We start from the raw sequence: 22,029 nt of genomic DNA, 5'->3' as shown, positions 1-22,029 counted from the left end.
TTTATCAACCACCCCTTCACCCCCCGTAAGTTCACTCCTCAAATCAACAACCTCCTTCACCACTCCCTCAAATTTTTCTCCCGTCACCATCTTAATATCACCCCTTAACACCCCAACTTCTTTCACCACTTCACCCTCAACACCTCTACTTCTTTCACCACTCATCTATTTTCCTTCCACTACCCCCTTATGCCTCTCGAGTGTATCTTCGACTCTCTCGAGTTTCTCTACGACTTGATCAAGTTTCTCTTCGACTCTTGATTGTCTTTGCATGATTTCAAATTGGATTTTTTTGATATCAGCCAATTCAGACATCAAAATGTCGAAGTTACTCTGTTTTGCTTCACCGTCGTCCCACCACCTTCATCCCCCAATACAACCATCCCTCCTTTCTTCTCCTCTGCCTCCACTGCCTCCTCTACATCCTTGCAATAACCTTCAAAAAATTAAATTACAATAAGACATTGATTATATTCTTAATATTATTTAATTACATTTATTACCATTTCTTGCTTCTTCCCTCTATCCAACTTCAACTTCACCATCACTCTAACCACCTCTTCCTCCCCCATGCACGGATGCGTGCCACTCCGTTCTTTCATATGCCGGCACTGCCTCACAGCCCGACCAAAAATCGAACATGCAACCTGCATTTATAATAAATTTATATTTTTATATAAAAACACAAAAAGTGATTCAACTCATTTACCTCTAAGATTGCTATGCACCTTTGAGGTATCTCTGGCTGCCCTTTTTAAAGGTGCAATCATCTCGATGGATATATCAGCCCAATTGAATTCACCCTTCAAGCCTTCATCGCAAATGAGCTTCATATATTCCTTGTTCGTTGACGTATCACCCGTTGGACAAAGAAATATCCCGACAAGGTACAATAGAACTCCCTTCAGCTCATCCCCCAAGTAAGATCCACACGATCCAAACCTATTCTCCCAGCACATTCAACTGACCCTTCTCCTTAAGGTGTTTAATTAATAAATTCACCCTTTTAATGCTGCATCTTGTCGACACTTCCTACATTTTTTAACAATATATAATGTTATAGTTCTTATATATTTTGTATCAACGTATTTACAAGTTTAATGAATACCTATTTCATGCTTTCCTCCGTTCTTTGTATTCTTTACTATCATTCCTTGACTGTGTGATGTAAGGTTCCTTTTCACATCACTCATTGAATTCCATTTGGACCTCACATCTTTTTTCACCTAATATTAAACATAAACGTTTCTTAATCAATACATTAACACTAATACTAATACTACTCAATGTCAATTTCATTTTACATACCGAACCGCTCTGTGTGCCATCTCCCTCATCCTTTTGCATTCAGCCATACTGTTAACATTAAAATTTGTAATCATTTAAAGTTTATCGATACTTTAATCTAATTACCATTTCAACAATAACAAAAGACATTGATACTTACTAGAAGTACATATTCCACCATTTGGTTGCTTTCGAGTCTCGGCCTCATTTCAAAGTCATCTGCTCCACCAACAATTTTCCAACCCATTGACTCCATTTTTCCTTCATATATCAGTTTACGCAAATCAAATTATTTGTTACATACACTTTCAATATACAATATAGATAACTACTCTTGTGGTAAAACGGTTTTCTTCAAAAGAATTTGAATGGCCACAAAATGTGTCGGCACATTATACAACCTATATCATTTTCTACCTAATATTAATAAAAGTATCGACATTTATATTTTCCTTGAATATCTATTTCTACCTGCATCGGTCCCAATGCTTCCTTACTCCAAAACCCCAAACAACACATAAAAAACCCTATCGCGATTACTGTAATAATAAAAAATTAGGGTTTCGACAACATACTTTTCGATCCGACTGCAGCAACAAACAAACAAACTTCGCTTTAGAAACGCCTTCTGAAATGCAGCAACAATTACTCTTCGATTTCAAAAACTCGTCCGTTCTATCTTTTTTCAGAGGATATTTAGCTATGGCCTTTATATTTTCATCGGATATGTTATTTATATTTAATCGATACAAATACAAAAGTGTCGATACTTTTATGTCAGGTGTCGATACTTTCGAAAGGATAATTACCTATTTCTTTGAAAGTGTCGATAATTTATTACACGTACTACGAAGTATCGACACTTCAATATATCCGGTATCATTTTACCGGTTTTATCATTTTGTTACCGGTTTTATCATATTTTTACCTGTTATATCGTTGTGGATCGATATTTTTTAAAGTATCGACACATATAGGCGCTATAACTGCTTCTCTTTTAAATTCACAAAGTGTCGATCCTTATATAACGTATCGACACTTTTAAATTTACCGTTTTATCATTTTGTTACCGGTTTTATCATATTTTACCTGGTATATCGTTTTGGATCGATATTTTAAAAGTATCGACACTTTTTAGGATTTAAAACTGCTTTTAAAGTTATGTAATTTATGTTTCAATTTATTTAATAGTGTTTCATGTTTTCCCACCTACAATATTAATTTAATAATTTAATTTACACAAAATTTTATTTGATTGTTTTGATATTTTATAAAATATTATTTAGAATTTAAATTTAACATATTAACCAAATAATAATAAATATGTTTTCAACAGTGAAATAAGTATGGACACTTTATAAAAATGATATATACTTTTTTGAAAGTTATGTAATTTAGTTTCAATTTTTTTAATAGTTTTCATGTTTTCCACCTAAATATTAATTTAATAATTCATTTACAAAAAATTATTTAATTGTTTTGATATTTTATAAAATATATTTAGATTTAAATTTAACAATATTAACTAAAGATAATAATAAATATATTTTCACAGTGAATAAGTATGGACACTTTTATAAAAAGATAGATAATTTACATATAACAGTAAAAATATGACAAAACCAGATTCATTATGACAAAACCGGTAAATTTACTTGATATGTAACGTATGGACACTTTTATAAAAAGGATAGATACTTACCGATAACCAAAGTTTACCGGTTACCAAATTTTTTAATAGTTTTTCATATTTTCTACCTAAATATTATAGTTGTCAACATAATAGGTACCGCTAAACCGAATTTATTAAATATTTTAATGTATCCGATAATGCTATATATTAGCCGTATATTAACCCGCCTTTCCTGAGACAATCCCAACAAGCAAAATTGAAAGAGAAATTTATGTCATCACCCCAAAGTCCAACCACATGTGTTACTCCAAATATTTTAACCATGAAAGTTGAAGCAAATTACATACTAACCCAAACAAATCAGCAAATAAACCAACGTTAGTACACTGAGCAACAGATCAGCTTTAAGCGCTTCTTCTTTTATAAAATGGATCCCCTCTCCGTTTCCAACAATGAAACAGTCGGCGACAAAGCTCAAACTCTTTCACTTCGTCACTAAAGCCTTCAATTTCTATGATGCTCGTGTAAATCGAAAATGAGTTGTCTTGGAACCGCTTCACGTCTGTTTCTTCTGTTTGGAATGAGCTTGAGAAGTTGATTTCTTTCTTTCTTATGTTTGTTTTTCGTGGAACAAATATATAATTAGGAAATGATATCGGGAGGGATGAATTTGGTGATGACAGTAATAGGCTTCACAGTGAGTATTATGTTCATAGTGTTTATTTGTACACGTCTGATTTGTGCTCGGATTCAGCTCAGAGCTTCTCGGAGATCCTTCTTTGTTTCTTCAAGATCTGATCTTAGTATGGTAAGCTTTTTTTTCTTTTCTTTTTTAAGAAAAGTTTTTTGGGGGTCTTAATTCTTAAATTTCCAGAACCGGGTTGTGTTCTTTTCTTTCTTTTTTTACTATTATTAACAATTCTGGTTTGGTTGGATGTTCAACTATACTGATGCCTGATGGAAAACAATTGTTTCCTAACATTTCTTTATATATATATATATTTCTGGTCAATTTCGAATTTTTTTCTATAATAATAGGTTTTTTAAATTTTGGAATCTGATTGCTAGTGGTTATTCAACATTAGCAATGAAAGGATGAATATTGAGGGCACTGAAGAGAAGATTAAAGGGTTTCCCCCCCTTATGTTTAGTAATTTTGATTTTTTTCCCCTTTTGGGCATTTCTTATGTGGAAATTTGATTTTATGTATGGATTATAGTTGATATTGTTTACTTCTGCATTTAAACTTCTAAAATGGTTTCCACAGAAATTTTATTTATGGTTTTCTTTGGGTGATTCACAAGTTTTTCTTAAATTTCTTAGATGTATTGTAATGATTTTGGAGGATTTTTGGCTTTTAGGCTCCAATGCCTTTGTTGATATGTGAACTAAAAGGTACATGAGAAAAGGAGGGGGGGCGGGAAGGAGAAAATATTTGTCATTTTAGGTAGATTCAGACTTGGGTGAGAGTCTCGGATCGGGATGTGTCCCATTGACATGTTCAATATTCCCAAAATTTACATGTATTTAGAGTGTTCTTGGAAAGTATGTGTTGGACATAAATATTCCTAGAAAAAAATTGAAGACTATAGCAACATAGTCAGACATTCTGCTAAAACCAACCGGACAAAAATGAAAATCAGAAAGTAATAGAAGTAAACCTGAATCATTATCATGTTTATTATCTTTTCAATTGTCTCGTTCATTCTTTATGGAGTGATCCTCATTCATTATCGATATTGAATTTCGTATATGCAGCTCGAAAGGGGTACACACGGTCTTGAGCCTGTTGTTGTTGCAAATTTCCCGACGAAGAATTTCTGTGAGGAGTGCTTCTCAGCTAACAAAGATGCTCAGTACGTGCTTGGAACCTAGCTTTGTTTAGGAAATTATTGCACGTTTCTTTACTATTTAATATTTTACATTATATCATGAAGGTAACTTTTCCATGAAAAAGTGCTAGATGCCTAGGATTTGCAGGTTAGTTATTACATTTTGGTGTATGCAATTTTCTTTTCATAGTATTGAGATGAATGCCCAATGAAGTGGTTTGGCAAACTGAAAGGTTTTACTTTAAGGCCATGAAGCATCAATGCATCATCAAGTCACAAATGTGATAGACTATGGACGGTTGTTCAGATATTGATGCTGTTTCTGTGAGGGCAAATTGAGTATTTCTTCCTGGTTTTTGTCCGTAAACGTTTTTATATGGGAATTAGTCTGTTTTGGCTTTAATAATTTCCCCCAGTAATTTAAAATAACGAGGGAAGAGGTGGAGATTATGTTGCTCTGGCTCTTCATTTTCCTTGGAGTGCCCATGTTCAACAACTGTGTCCAACACTTTCAGATATGGGTATGGTTGGAAGATGACCCTATATATCCTCCAAATGAATGGAAAACTTAGAAAAAATTTAAACATACCCGAGTCGGTAACATACATTCGACAATCATACCGGCGTGCAACTAGCATAGGAAAGCAATGAATGAGATATCAATGAGAAAATTTTGCTTCTTGTGTGCTGTACACTTTATGCACAAGAGGCAGGGAAGTAGGGATAAACGAAGATCAGGGATATGAGGGAGAGGGAAAGATATTTAGGGTGAAAAAGAGGAAATTCATGGGAAAGAAGAAGAGAGATTGAACAAAAGGGAGGAATATTGACTTGAAAAATATAAATCTTTTACTCTTAATGCTCATTGACTAAAAACTATTTGGGAAACAGATGTTTCTAGTAGGAAAACATAGATACTTATCTTTATAGCTGTCCCTTGTTGTTTACTGTTTCCAAATAATGTTTCTCACCTATGCTAACTATGTTACTAGGATTTTGGTGGAAGTATCGGGTATAGGTATTTGCTGATAGGAATGTTCAGCCTTTTAAAGTTTTCTATGTATTTTGAGGTTTCTTGGAGAATCAAAACCCCATTCTCGTGTCTAGATATGCTCAAGACATGAGTTTTGGGCACATATACTTAATAAAAATGGACAGAGCAACAGAGTGTGCTAGCGCAGTAGTGGTAGATTTCTGAAGTTAGCTGCAGTTCTCCGTGCTTGAAATTTCCCTCTTTTTTTCTCGTTTTCTTCTCCTTGCCAAGTTTCGAAGATGTAGGCGTGAGCTATGGCCTGTCATATTTGCTTCATGAGCTAGTTTCCGATGCCAAGGTGCATTTGGGTCCCAATAAAGGAAGAGTAAAGCACAATAATTTGAGGCCTTCTAATTTTGCATAACATTTTTGGGGATTTTTATTATTAAAGGTTTGCATTTTTTGCGCTGACAGCACAGATGCGAAGTGTTATCTTCATCTCACATGCCTAGATATAGGCTGCCTTTCCGTTTTCTATCATCTTACTTTTCGTGCTATGAACATGCCACATTTTCAATTATGATTTGATGCGTCTGGCATTTTAGTGATCATAGCCAATATTAATTATTCTTTTGAAACGTTCTGATAGAGACTTGCTGGGCAAAAATGATGAAAGATGCTTTACTCACAATGAGTACCGCTTGGAAAAACGTTGTTCAAGCAAACTTCTGTTTCCCTTTTTCTTCGATTATAAAACTTCTGGTTTCTTCATTGATAAAGTTACCATCTTCATTAAAAGAGTGGTGAATAGCGTATTCTTTGTATTGCCCCTATATTTTCTTTATTCATAGATCTAACCTTTTTAAGTGGTCATCGACCTGCTATACAAAAAAGTTTGGTTTTAAGATTTTTTCATAACACTAATTGCAAAGCTCACTACCTTGAGGTTGACCTAAGGCATTCTCCACTTTTATTGGATTAAGATGTTCCTGATTATCATGTTAAGTGGAGGTTGGTTGTTCCATCAAATAAAAAATGGAGGCAGTTGTTTCTTTATTTGCTCCCACTAAATCTGGAATGACTAGATAAGGGATACAGGTGGCAATTGGAAGGGTTTGATTTCAGATCATGTCGAGATGATTTGAGTTCGAATCATTTCAAATGTAAGGTATTTCAATTTCAAGTATTCTAGGTTTGGTTCATTTCGGATTTTAGACCGTTTTATGTGTGGTTAATTCCGGGTTTGGTTTGTGTAAACTAGGGGTGTAAATGAGACATTTATGCTCTCAAGCTACTCGAGTTGGATTCGATGAAACAGCCAACCTCCACATTTACTTTGGTTTGGGAATGTTAACAATGCTGCTTTCTTTTCTTATTGATGCTAGTTGATTTGGGATTTTGGTTCTTCTGATTATGTAACTTATGATTGTACATGACAGAATATTGTTCTTTAATAATGCATTTTGAAGTGTTCCTGCATTCTGGGATTCTTATTTGTTTCATCAATAATTCGTCTGTTTTTAGATGTTTTTACGTATTTTGTTCAGTTGGATTGCTTATGGAATCCTTAATCCGGACGCAGCTAATAAAAATGTTGAATTGCTATGTGCCGCAGGTGCCCAGTTTGCCTTTCGGAATACCGCTGCGAAGACACCTTGCGAATCCTCCCCTATTGTGGCCACTCCTTCCATGTAACATGCATCGATATATGGCTGCAACAGCATTCCACGTGCCCTGTTTGCCGAGTGTCATTACGCGAATTCCCCGAGAAGAAACGGTTGATGCAACCGTTGTTCAGTTCCTCCATTCGATCGCATTTCGGCCTGGAGTCTTTCGACACACACGCGTACAACTGTTTGTTGAGAGGGCAGGGTTTTTCATTGAGAACCCGCGACAACCCCGCAATGGAACAGATTCAAGAGAATTCTTTTGCAAGTGTGGGAAGAAATGGAAATCCAGAAGCAGGAGAAACCATGTCCCGTACGAACGAGACGATGAAAACGCCATTAAAGAGTCGAGAAAGAAGCTTGTGGAATGCCCTTCAAACCCTTGAATTATCCTTGTTTGTTGATTGTAAAGGTCTCCTGGTTGTGAAGGGATTAGTTTCCCTTTGTTTTTTTTTGGTGGGTTATTGTAAATATTTCGAAAGTTTGGTTGTTTTTGTGTAATTATCCGTTTTCTTTGTTTTCCGCATGCTTTATTTAAAGAAGCACGTATGTGTTAAACTAGTGACATTTCAAGCGTCACTAAAGAATCTTAGTTGTATTACCGACAAAATTGACTAGTCCAATTATCATTCTGTTGTTGGCTAAAAGCTAGCCAGTACGATTACCATAGCCGAAAGATAGTTGAGACCACGTGTCAATCGATTCGCCCCATTAGTGTCTAAATGCCAATGTGAGGCTAAAATAGAAAATAGCCCAATAGGTTAGGGGACAGTACCAGCGTATTATTTTCATTAAAATATTTTAATTTAAAAGGGTTTATTTAAGTCCACAAAATTAAAATGCTTATTTATTCTCTTTAAACAAATAAATAGGGTTTTATTTAAGTCCACAAAATTAAAATGCTTATTTATTCTCTTTAAACAAAAAAATAATAAAAGATATGATCTAATTATATTATGTGAAGTTTTAATTTTAGATTTAGAATAGCTGATGAGTAAAAATGGGCGATTAGATAATAATAAAAAATAATAAGATATTTAATAAAAAAATAGACCCGTACAATTTATGTAACAGATTGTCAAACGAAACATATAGATGAGAAGCAAAAATGAAACATAATTATTATTATATTATTTGTTAATTATTTTATTTTTCAATTAAAATATTCCCTTTCTGGTTTATTTATTTAGTTGTTTTCTTCAATGAAATTTCATTTAGAAATAGCATGGTACAACAAAGGCCCAAAAAACTTAGGCAAAATAAATCAACAAGTAAAATGGGCCTGTCAAGCCCAACCTTAAGCCCAGCAAACCCTAGCTGTATTGGATGCATAAATTAATAATTAATTAATAATTAATATCAAATATAATATTATTTTGCGAATATTAAATGATTTATATATTTAAAATTTAAGATAACGCGAAGGCAATTTCATGGAGAAGTATTTGGTTGTTTAAAAGTGTTGGATAACAAAAAGTAGGTAACGAAGTACAGTAAGATATGTTAAATCATTCTATTTATGTATATTTAAAATAATTCTCTCTTTAGAATGAAATATTAAATTATGCTTTTAAATTTTATCCAATATTTGGATATAAAATATTATTTAATATATTTAATAATTTTCTAGATTCAATTCAACACTATAAAATACGGCACTTAACAAACATTTTTTTTATTTATTTAAGGTTGATAACATGTAATTTATTCTTGAGATTTGAAAATATCAAGCATTCAGGTATTTTCTTTATAATTTTTTAAAAAGATCAGATTTCATGTTCTTGAGATTTTAGAATCCTGAATCTTTAATATTAAGTCATAAAGATCCATAAATTCTCCTGCAGAAACTTGCTTAAGGGACTAGTTTAAGCTCTTTTATATACGTGAGTGCTAATAATGAGAGAATAGACAGACGGAGAACTAACTTTGTTGATTCTTTCCCTCACTCATCATCTTCAATCCGTTTCTGTCCCATTGATCTCCTTGGCTCACTGCAGAAATATGAAATGAATTGATGTCGTAAGAACTCGAAGGTGGCGATGATGAATCCATATGTTTTGCACCGTAAACGCTCTTATTTTCTTCACCATCAATGGAGGACTCAAGCTGCTGAAAATGGCCCTCTTTATGCTTCTTGTAACACTCGGCGTTGTTCGTTTCACGTTCATACCCCGAACTCATCATTTTCGCTTCTATTTCTTCCCACGTGTTTTGATTCGAATACCCATTATTTTCCTGGAACCTTCGTCCCAAGGTTGAGATTTCATGCTCATTCGGTCTGTTTCTGTTGATCTCGTTCTGGGTTTTACTTAATTTCCTCACGGCCTCCATTAACGCAGCATCTCGAACTTCAATCCAAGCTCTTTCCTTAACCCAGAGCTCGTGCGCTGCGTCGAAACGAGCAGCCTTCCGTCTCCTCCACTCCTCTTTCGACGATCTTTCTTGCTCTTTCTCTTCAATGACCTTCAACATTCTCTCCATCCAAACATCTTGTGAATCGAGCAACTTCTTCATTTGCGAATCCACAAAGTCCTTCACCTTCCACTTCTTCCACCCCTTCTTTACCCTCTTTTGATTCTCCGTGAAAGCAAAAGCCGAACGTTGGCCACCATCTTCGTCCTCGGACAACGAATTATCGAATTCGGAGAAACCGAGGCTCTCACTTATCTTTCGTTCCTGAATGGATTCTTCTTGTTGAGGGTTGCTCGGGACATTAGTGCTGGTTTCTGGGACTGAACTTGGAGGATTGCTTGTTTCACCACAGATGGCCTCCAGCTGTTTAAAGAACCTGTAATTTTTCCCATCTTGTCTCCCAGCTTTACCTTCCTTGGTCTTTTTGTAGTATTTGTATAGGTTTTCAAACTTCTCTCTACATTTCTTCCCACTTCTCATGTATCCATATTCCTCCGCCATTATTCTATATCATGATAAACAAGTTAAACATAAAATAATTAAAAATTATAGATAAAATATTAAATTAATTACTATAGTTTAGGGTTCACTAAGTTTCTGTTTTGTGGAAGTAAAGGAATGCCGTTGGTTCACTGCTATCGAGAAAACAAGAAAAATTTTCCATTTCTATTTTTTACAGAAGAAAGAACACCTGCATCTCCGTGTTAACTCACAGATCTGTTGCTTTCAAACAGAAACTTATTAAAAATCCATTTGAGATGAAGAAAAAAAAATCATTTGATTCAAAGCTTATGTGGGACTTTTCGTATAAGTAGAAAGACAAAAGGGTTTCACTCAGCAAAGCTGAATAGGGTTTCTTGATTAAGCATATATCATATAACTGAAACAAGAAGAAGAAGAAAAAGAAGATTGCAGTCAGTTTAGTTTAGTGTAATGATGATATATGTATAAAAATATACCTAGAGACTTCATCCCACAAGGGTCCTTTCTGGTTAGCCCCTTTGAACATGGAATCAAGTCTAGATCTGATCTCAAGAGAGTTCTTGCCTCGGCCACCGGCTGTTTCCGCCTTCGAAACTTCCCATACTCCACCCACCACCACCACCAGAAGAAGCTGAAGCAGTAAAAGCGGTGGTGGAGCTGGGGCCAAACCTAAGCAAACCGCTAGGCATTGCAATCCCATTGCTGAGCATGTAGGCCGCTGCATCATGGTAAGGAATTGACGGAGTCATGTTCCTATGAGCAAAGTACGGGTCAGAAGGCAGCGGCAGGGATACCGGGAAATGGGTACTACTCGTTAAAAGCCGCTGGAGATCAGGCAGGCCGTACTGGTCACCCATTTCCATCAGTTATTTATTTTTTTCCCTTGAAGAGTGAAATAAGAGTCAAAATGTTTGATTGTATGAGGAGTTTGTATGGACCAGTTTAAAAGGGGGACAGGTCCGAGCCTACCGCAAGTTTCGACACTAAATAATTTATGCTCAACTTTTCTCGCGTCTGTCTGCGTAAACTACAATACAAAAGACTAACGTAATGAAGACCTTGAGGCGTTTTTACTCAAAAATAACCGAAATAATCAAATTATTATATGTGAGTCACATATTGATCAAATTTTACCGATCTAACATCTATTTATTGACATAAACGGAAGGCGTAGATCACCAAACACACCTTCCTTGAGTTTTTGTTCGAGTTGACACCACGTGGCAAAGTGCAGAACACCATATGTGCCTTCGTGGTAAAGATGACACACGACAGAAGGCACAGATGGTGATTCATTCCTTCTATTATTCACCTTAAATTATTTGGTACTTCATTCTTACCCGAGTCTTAAATTTCGATGACTCACACATCCCCTCCCATATAAGTATCCTCGAACGCAAACATCAAACCACACCCAAATTACTTTTACATCATTCCTTCTATTAAGCTGTGTAGATTTTGTTATAGTTCATAGAAGGCAAAATTATTTTTTATTATATTATATTATATTTATTTTATATTTAATTATTTGACCAATATTTTTTACTAACTATTTCGTATTATTTGTTACGATTGTAAAATGAAAGGCGAGATTAAATCTTGAGATATTTTGCTAATACATTAACAATATTAAATTATATTATTTAATTTACTATATATTATTTATATATATATATATTTAGCATTAATTTATATTTTAGTTTGTATACTATTTATTTAATTAGGCGTATTTCAACAATTATTTTCGAAGATATAAGACTCAATCTTTCAAAATCTCAAAATGAGGTGTATTTCAGCTATTATCTACTATAATGGGCAAATTCGGGAAGATGAAACAGGCGTTGTCTTCGCATCAAATCATTATGTCAGAATATCCTTCAAGAGAAACATCACTCTTGAGGAGCTGATCACTAAAATTTAAAGGAATGTTAATGTTGGAAGTACAAAAAACTATTCTCACTATAGTACAAATTTACAACTGCAGTATTTTCGTTAACTTATACAACGTTTGAACTCTCCAACGATGACGATGTTGCTATGATGGTTGATTCTTATAATCAAAATTCAAACTCTAAAACATAAATGTATGCGATATTTGTTGAAGTGTTTGCAGTTCGTGGTATGTCATAATGGAAAAATCGTTAGAAGTATATGGGTTCCTAAAGGACTCATTACTACTAAAGATAAGGATATCCTACATAAATGGATACCTAAGGGGACTAGGATTTTGGAAACTAATGAATATGGACCCAAAAGAATTTGGGTACCAAAAATTAGAAATTAATCTATGTTTATAGGAAAATGAGCATTGCTACAAGGCACGGGAAACAAATTCAAACTCATGGTACATTGATAGTGGATGCTCAAGACACATGACCGGGGACAAAAGCCGGTTCATAGAGCTTAACACCAAAAATGGAGGAGAAGTGACTTTTGGTGATAATTCAAAAGGTCACATTGAAGGTATAGGTACAATAGGTAATACCTCTTCCATACAAATTAAAAATGTTTTATATGTGAATGAGTTAAAGCATAATCTTTTGAGTATTAGTCAATTATGTGATAAGGGATTCAATGTCATGTTTGAAACTAATGATTGTAAAGTCATTGACATTGCATCTAATCGGAATATGCTTGTTGGTCATAGAACATTTACATGGTGCATTTAGATTCTATTGATATGACTAATTTATGTCTAGTTGCTAAGGATGAGCATGATAGTTGGTTATGGCATAGGAGACTAGGACATGCTAGTATGAGTGTTTTGCAACGGCTAATTCAAGGTGATTTAGTTCGAGGGTTGCCTGAACTAAAATTTGATAATGATAAAATCTGTGATGCTTGTGCTAAAGGAAAACAGAAGCGAGTTCCTTTTAAATTCATTAACGATGTATCAACTAGTAGAGTATTATAATTGATACACTTAGATCTTTTTAGGCCATCTAGAAATACTAGCTTGGGTGGAAAACAATATGCATTTGTCTTGGTAGATGACTATTCTAGATATACTTGGGTTCTATTCTTAAGTACTAAAGATGAAGCATTAGAAAAATTCATCACATTTTCAAAAGTAATCCAAAAAAAAAGGTTACTCTATAACTAGTGTTAGGAGTGATCATGGAACTGAATTTGAAAATCTTGGATTTACTGAATTTTGTAATTCAAATGATATTAGCCATAATTTTTCAGCACCTAGAACCCCTCAACAAAATAGAGTTGTTGAGAGGAAAATCGAACTTTAGAAGAAATGGCTAGAATCATGCTTTGTGAAAACAATTTGCCAAAATATTTTTGGGCGGAAGCCACAAATACCGCTTGTTATGTTATTAATCGAGTAATGATTAGGCCTATTTTAAAGAAAACTCTATATGAACTTTTTAAAACTAAAAAGCCTAACATTAGTTATTTTCATCCTTTTGGATGTAAATGTTTTGTTTTAAACAACTGTAAAGACAACCTTGGCAAATTTGATGCTAAAAGTGATGAATGAATTTTTTTGGGTTATTCCTTAAATGTTAAAGCTTATTGAGTATTTAATAAAAGAACTTTGGTTATAGAAGAATATATACATGTTGTTTTCGATGATAATCTCCTTCCGAGGAAGGATTCTTGTTTGAATGATGATGTAGGTGTTATAAATACATATGACGTTAGACATGACGTTGGAGAACCATCATCAAATAAAGAAACAAAAGATGAGGAAACCCATGATCCTCTCGAGAATCCAACCATTGAAGAAAGGGAAGTATCTTACCCAAGAGAGTACAACTATGTCAAGGATGGTGAAATTATAGGTGATCCATCCAAAGGCGTAACAACTCGATCCTCTCTTAGAAATATTTGTAATTATGTTGCATTTATCTCATGCATAAAGCCTAAGAATATTAAAGATGTATTAAAAGATGAACATTGGATTATGACTATGCAAGAAGAGTTAAATCAATTTGAGAGAAGTAAAGTTTGGACATTAGTTGAAAGGCCTAGTAATAAATCTACTGTAGGTACTAGATGGGTATTTAGGAATAATCTTGATGAGAGTGGTAATATAGTGAGAAACAAGACTAGACTTGTTGCTCAAGGGTATACTCAAGAATAAGGCATAGACTATAATGAAACATATGCTTCCGTAGCTAGGATGGAAGCAATTAGAATGTTATTAACATTTGCATGCTTTCATGAATTTAAATTATATCAAATGGATGTTAAAAGTGCATTTTTAAATGGTTTTATATAAGAAGAAGTGTATGTGGAACAACCTCCAGGTTTTGAAGATTCAAAATTTCCAAATCATGTTCTTAAATTGACAAAAGCGCTTTACGGTTTAAAACAAACTCCTAGGGCTTGGTATGAAAGATTGTCAAACTTTTTAATTGAAAAAGGTTTTTCAAAAGTGAAGGTTGACACTACATTGTTTTAAAGCATAAAGGTAATATTTATTAGTAGTTCAAATTTATGTTGATGATATAATATTTGGTTCTACTAATGATGTTATTTGCCAAGAATTTTCTAAGCTAATGCAAAGTGAATTCGAGATGAGCATGATGGGGGAGCTCTCATTTTTCTTGGTACTCCAAATCAAGCAAAGAAAAGATGGTATCTTCATCAATCAAGCTAAGTACGTCAAAGACATGCTCAAGAAGTTTTGACTAGAAAATGGGAAACCACATGACACTCCAATGAGCTCATCAACAAAGCTTGACATAGATGAAGGAGGCAAATGTGTGGATGTTAAATTATATAGGTCAATGATTGGTTTATTGCTTTATCTAACTGCAAGTAGATCATGTATTATGTTTAGTGTTTGCTTATGTGCTAGATTTCAATCATTCCCTAAGGAATCACATTTACTAGCTGTTAAGAGAATCTTTAGATACCTTAAGGACACTCCTAATTTAGGACTTTGGTATTCTAAAGACTCTAGTTTTAGCTTGCATGTCTTCTCTGATGCGGATTATGGAGGATGCAAATTAGATAGGAAAAGCACCTCTGGTACTTGCTAATTCCTTGGAAATATGTTGATTTCTTGGTTTTCAAAGAAACAAAATTGTGTTGCATTATCTACCACTGAAGCGAAATATATTTCAGCCGGTAGTTGTTGTGCACAAGTTTTATGGATGAAACAACAATTTTTTTATTATGGAATTGAAGTATGTATCATTCCTATCAAGTGTGACAATACTAGTGCTATTTGTCTCACTAAAAAAATCCCATTCAACACTCTAGAACTAAGCATATTGAAATAAGACATCACTTCATTAGAGACCATGTCGCTAAGGAAGATGTAGTTCTAGAATTTATTGATACTTTGCATCAATTAGCTTGATATCTTTACAAAACCTTTAGACAAAGAAAGATTTTGGACACTTAGGAGAGAATTAGGTTTAACTGATCTATCTTCACTTAGTGTTTAAAATAATTTTAACATTTTTAAGAATAAATGAAAAATGCTTATAATAGTAATTTTTCATTGCATTCATTGCTATTAGTTAGGGGGAGTTTATGTTCTTTGGTGAAAATTAATTTTATGTTTAAATGTTGTTTAAGGATTAATTTGATTGATTGAACATGATTAATTTCAATATATGAGTTGTCAATACCACTAGAGCTAATTAATTTAGCATTTTTTAGTGTTTAAAATGGATTTTTGTCATTTTTGTGCTTCATGCATCGATACACTTAACAGTGCATCGATGCATCCCTTTGAATGTGCATCGATACACCATGAAGGTGCACCAATGCACGCCTTGAATGTGCATCGATGCACAAGGCCATGCATCGATGCATCCGTCGGGTTTTGGGTTTAAAAGGCTTATTTTCTTATTTGTTTTAAACCCTAAAACTAAACCCTCTCTAGTCGTACGCCTCTCTTCCTCTCTAAATCCTCCATCTGCTCAAAATCAACAAAAATTTATTGGAATCTTCGAGCTCTTCATCTCTATATCCTGCTACTATCATTAAATCGTGCAACACAACATCTCATTCTCTTCAATCCGAAATTTTTCAAGGTATTTTTCTAAAAATTTCTAGTTTATCATATTTTGATCTTAGGACTAGTTCTAGGATGAACATTATATCGGGCATTGATTGTTTGATGATTTAAAACTAGATTTTACAACCAATTTCATCAAAAACTCACAAATTTTCAAAGAATTTTTGATTTTTCAAAATTTAAAAAAAATCGAAAGTCTGAATTTAATTTTAAAAATTTGATGTTTTTTATTTAATTATTTTGTTTTCAAGAAAACTATACATATTATGATTTTTCAAAAATTATTTTCAAATAGTTTTCAAAACCTTGCCCATTAGGATTCAGTTTAGAGAACCTTGAATTATTGAGGACTCAATTGAGTTTTGAGATTGATTATTGTGCATACATGTGTTTCAAATTGCAGGTTTCAGTCCTTTTCAATTCCTAAAACATGTCTAATCCCAAACGCCCTAGAACTTTATCAAGTTGTTCTCGTTCAAACCAACCTCCTAATCTCATTCCTCCTCCACCTACATCTCTTTTAGGATCCTGTTTTAATATGCCTGAACGTCGTAGAGACGACTTGTACTCTAGGTACATAAATTCTTTCAAATCCTATAGAATCCGGGAAGAGCGTATTCCTTCTATTCAAGCCATGATAGATATTGACTTCGAATACCTTCTGATTCTTAAAACTTGGAAGTTTGATAAAATATTTCACCTCAAACCTATCGTCTATCATAAGTTAGTCCGCATTTTTTACTCCAATGCGGTATGCATTCAAGACCAAACTCAATGTGGGACTATAACAATTAGATCATATCTTTTAGGACAATATATTAAAATATTGACCTCGAGACTATAGCTTTCCGTTTTGGGTTAGATGACGAAGGTTTATTTAATGAGAATGAAACTGTGGATTATCCCTATGTTCCAAACGCTAGTGTTAGTACTCTACGTTCTCACCACGATCGTTTTCTTTATTTGATGATTTATTGGTGGTTTAGACCATCCGGAGGTAGGTACTCCACTCTTTGTGCTAGGGATTTATGGTGGATGCACTGTCTCAAGAATAAAAACAAAATAAATCTGCCCCACATTATTTTTAGTCAACTAGTGGATATCATAAACATTGTTCCTTCAAAACATGTCGAAACATTAGTTTATGGATGTCTTCTTAGTAACCTTTTTATCAAACTCGGTCTAAATGTCTCTCTTGACAATCATATTCCTCTCCAAAACCCAATCAATCTCACCTCGTTGAAGAAAGCGGATTGGAAACAAGACGAGGAAACTGGTCTTTGGGTCTTTCGACCCGATAAGCAAACTCTGGGAGCGAGTTCTTCATGAGCTGCTCCTAGCTCCTCTCGTGCTCCTCCTCTTCATCCAGCTCCGGCTGCTAACGATGATCCAGAATTTGAGTAGCTCATGCAAGATATCGACGATCACGTACCAGACGGCCTGCATCGGAACCAACACGACAAGAAGATCAAACGTCACCATATTTTCGATCTTTCTGAGAGTCGTTTGATCTGAGATTTGCCTCCATGGAGTCTCAGATTACTGAGTTTCAGCGGGAGATGCGTGAACAAATGAACTTTCCCACTCTTGAAGTTCGAGCTCATTATCCTTCTCCTCTTGATCCTCCGATGGAGTAGATTTGTTTCCTTGTTATGCTTTCTTGGTTTTCTAAAACTTGGATTGATTTTGATGTTTCTGGATTGTTTATTTTGGATCCTTAAATGTTTGAATTTGTTAAGAGTTATGATTTGGATGCTTAGATGATTGAACTTATTATATATATTTGGTTTGATTTTAACTTTATTATTTTGAGCTTAATGTTTCTTAATTTTTGCATCATATTAGTTCATTATGACCAATTATGCCATTTCACATTTGATCATGAATATTGATTATGAAACTAATAGCTAATCTCTCTTTTGATCTTTGATCTTAGTAGCTAAAGCTATATATATATATATATATATTTAATCAATTGGCTATGTTTTTCAAAACCTTGTTTAAATCGATTTTTAAGTCTTTTTGATTTAACAAAAAGGGGGAGAAGTGTTAACTGTTAAAATGTTTTAAATGGGATAAGTGTTAAAGTGAGGGGGAGTAATTTCAAACTTAATTTTTCAAAATTTATTTTCAAAGAAAATCTTAAAATTACACACATGTTTTGTTATATCAAAAAGGGGGAGATTGTTGAAAACATTTTGATGTTTCGATATAACAAATTAAGTTAAATGAATTTTAAGATTTTTTAAATTATTTTATAAGTATATTCGACTCAATTATTCGAATATTAAATCAATTACTCCAAGTCTTTTCAAGATCAAATTCAAACCTTACTAAATGTGTAAAATTGTGTTTTATACTTAATATATTTTTTAAAAAAAATTCACAAAGTATTTTGAACCAAAATCAAGCCTAAAATCAATTTTTCAGAGTGATGCACCGATGTACGAATCCATGCATCGATGCACCATGGAATAAATTGAACATCGAATGCATTTCATGCATCGATGCACCAGCTACGCATCGATGCACCAGCTATGCATCGATGCACTCTGGCTATTTTGAAACATCGAATGCATTTTATGCATCGTTGCACTCTTAGTGCACTGATGCACTAAGGGTCCAACGGTCAAAATATTTAAATTTTACACTTGATGCACCGATGCACCTTGGGTATGCATCGATGTACTGACTCTCCCAACTGATTTAATTAATTGTTTTCTCACTTAAACGGCTCTACTGACTCCACTAATCATCCCCAACGTTCAAAATCATTTGAAGGTGTATTTAAACAAGCTTAGAAGCCATTGATCAATAACAAGAAAGCACAAGAACAAGAATCAAGAGAGAATCAAAGAGAAAGCATCAAACCTCAAGTTTGAGCATTTCAAACCTATTTTTCATTCAATATTCATTTTGCTTTCAAGAACACTGCTTGTGCTCAATTGTATTCATTTTTTAGTGTTCCTTTCTTTTTTCTATAATTGTGCTAACAATCTACCTTGTGAAGATTTCCTTGTAAGTTTGCAAATTTGTAATCTTCTCTTTGAGAAAGATTATTCTCAAGAATTGGGGTATATTCTTGAGGGAGTTGTAAGGTTATCTCTTTGGCCTCAAAAGAAAGAACAAATTAGTGAATTTGTTGGAAAATCCTTAGTGTGGATAGCTAAGGTAGTGGACGTAGACTTTGGTTGAGAAAATCGAACCACTCTAAATTGATGTGCAAATCTTTTCAATTTTCTGCAAAAGCTTCCACCAAAATTTTAATTATCAATTCACCCCCTTCTTGGTCTATTCCATCGATCGATTAACTCAACAATTGGTATCAGAGCATTAATTATTTGACCAATATTTTTTACTAACTATTTCCTATTATTTGTTACGATTGTAAAAGGAAAGGCGAGATTAAATCTCGAGATATTTTATTGATACATTAACAATATTAAATTATTTTATTTAATTTACTATATATATATATATTTAGTATTAATTTATATTTTAGTTTGTATACTAAAATAGGGTCAGCCTACTACCTTACCTCCCCCTCACCCCATTACATATGGAAATATGGTCAGCTAATTTTATTATTTATTTAATTAGGCGTATTTCAGCAATTATTTTCGTAGATATAAGACTCTCAATCTTTCAAAATCTCAAAATGATGTGTATTTCAGCTATTATCTACTATAATGGACAAATTCGAGAAGATGAAACAGGCGTTGTCTTCGCATCAAATCATTATGTCAGAATATCCTTCAAGAGAAACATCACTCTTGAGGAGCTGATCACTAAAATTTTAAGGAAGGTTAATGTTGGAAGTACAAAAAGACTATTCTCACTATAGTACAAATTTACAACTGCAGTATTTCCGTTAACTTATACAACGTTTGAACTCTCCAACGATGACGATGTTGTTATGATGGTTGATTCTTATAATCAAAATTCAGACTCTAAAACATAAATGTATGCGATATTTGTTGAAGTGTCTGCGGTTCGTGGTATGTCATTATGCTCTCACTATGGACTGGCTCAACAAGCTAATCAAGTTGACAGCCCAACTCAAGTAATGTGCAATGATTTTAACTCGTTAATGGGAAATCCACATCCTGGTACGTATCATCCTATTAAGTTCAATGGGGAGACATTCATTAGTAACTTGTTATGATCTCTATCGATGTGGCTCTACGTACAATATGTATGGTAGCATCGCTTCCAGTTCAAGGGAAATGCATTCATTTGTCAACTTTTGACTTGAATATAGGGATGCCCTCGATAAGACAATCTGATCAGTACAAATTTGACATGATGCCTTCAAGTTTCAGGGGAGACATTAAACTGCGAGCTTCTTCGACCTCATATAGAGATGTATGTGACACAACACTCAGTTCAAAACTCGTATGACATGATGCCTTCATGTTCAAAGGAATATTCAAATACAAGCTTGTTCAACCTAAATAATGGCATCACAGAGGAACTCTTATCTCCACCAGAAGAACCTCTTCGTGAGCCAGGTGCAGATGGTGCTGAGACTGGACTATTCATTGAGCCAGAGTCATCACAGTTCAATATGAACTCCGATGATGATGATGTAGATGAAGTTCCCAAAAATATGATATAAATCGAACCTTCAACACACATGTATGAAGCTGTCTATGGTGCAATGTATGAGCGAAAATTTATAAATATGCCTAATATTGGTGAGTACGGATTTAATTCATCAGTCAATGATGGTGAGTTATATATCAGAATGGAGTTTTTGTCGAAAGAAAAAGTAATTATCGCAATTAAGAATTAAAAATTTGTAATTCTGTTCACTATAGAGTTGATCAATCCACCACTGAAAAGTATGTTTGCTATTGTGTCTAACGTGATAACATATGCAACTAGATGATCCATGTATCAAATAGGAAGAGAAAAAATAATATATGAGAACTAATTGATCCTCATACATGTTGTGCTAGATGGATCAACCAGAACCATCCCAACTTGAAATCTGACATTATCTACCAAGCTATCATTCTTATGGTCAAAGCAAGCTCCCATATATTTATTGCGGCACTGATTTCAGATATATAATCTTGATATAGGTACACCATCTCCTAAAGGAAAGCATTGAAGGAAAAGTATAATGACATACAAAACTTCACGGTAAGTGATATTTATCTTACAACGAGCTACCAAGTTCGTTTAGGGTAGTTCACATACTAAATCTTGGGATAAAAGTCAATTTCAAAACTTATCATGCATACCACAATGATCGAGTGCTTCGCAGTCAATGCCAATTCTACCAGTTTTTTTAGTTTTATCCATAGTGCATTAATGTTGTGAAATACTGCAAGCTCATGGTCCAAATTGATGGGACATTCTTGTATGAAAAATGCAAATAAGTTCTACTATTGGCAGTTATCTAATATGGTAATCTCAAAATTCTTCAAGTTGCTTTTGCCCTTGTTGAATGAGAAGATACAGATTCTTGGGTTTTTTTCCTAAAAAACTTACACTTACATGTTGTCACGGGGGAAAAATCTCTATCATTTCAGGTTGCGGAGCTAAGATCAAAGCAATAATGGATTATGTTTAAAATATTTTGATGTTTCGATATAATAAATTAAGTTAAATGAATTTTAAGATTTTACAAATGATTTTATAAGTATATTTGACTCAATTATTCGAATATCAAATCAATTTCTCCAAGTCTTTTCAAGATCAAATTCAAACCTTACTAAATGTGTAAAATTGTGTTTTATACTTAA

The 22,029-nt window shown here is 33.8% G+C and overlaps 1 protein-coding gene and 1 pseudogene across 1 annotated transcript; one reads left to right on the top strand and one right to left on the bottom strand.

Annotated features, from left to right (window-relative positions):
* Positions 1–3,343: 3,343 nt before the first annotated feature.
* Positions 3,344–7,915, top strand: LOC120157822 (E3 ubiquitin-protein ligase ATL4-like). Its single transcript, XM_039168832.1, has 3 exons — positions 3,344–3,728; positions 4,679–4,776; positions 7,341–7,915. Exons 1-3 carry the CDS (start codon positions 3,570–3,572, stop codon positions 7,891–7,893), a joined length of 810 nt encoding a protein of 269 aa, XP_039024763.1. The 5' UTR covers positions 3,344–3,569; the 3' UTR covers positions 7,894–7,915.
* A 1,322-nt stretch (positions 7,916–9,237) lies between these two features.
* Positions 9,238–11,230, bottom strand: LOC120157787 (annotated as a pseudogene).
* Between the last annotated feature and the right edge of the window lie 10,799 nt (positions 11,231–22,029).

This window comes from Hibiscus syriacus, unplaced genomic scaffold (assembly GCF_006381635.1).
Source record: "Hibiscus syriacus cultivar Baekdansim isolate YM2019G1 unplaced genomic scaffold, ASM638163v2 tig00111276_pilon, whole genome shotgun sequence".
In the NCBI taxonomy this organism is placed as follows: Eukaryota; Viridiplantae; Streptophyta; class Magnoliopsida; order Malvales; family Malvaceae; genus Hibiscus; species Hibiscus syriacus.
This window is presented reverse-complemented; position numbering and strand designations above follow the sequence as displayed.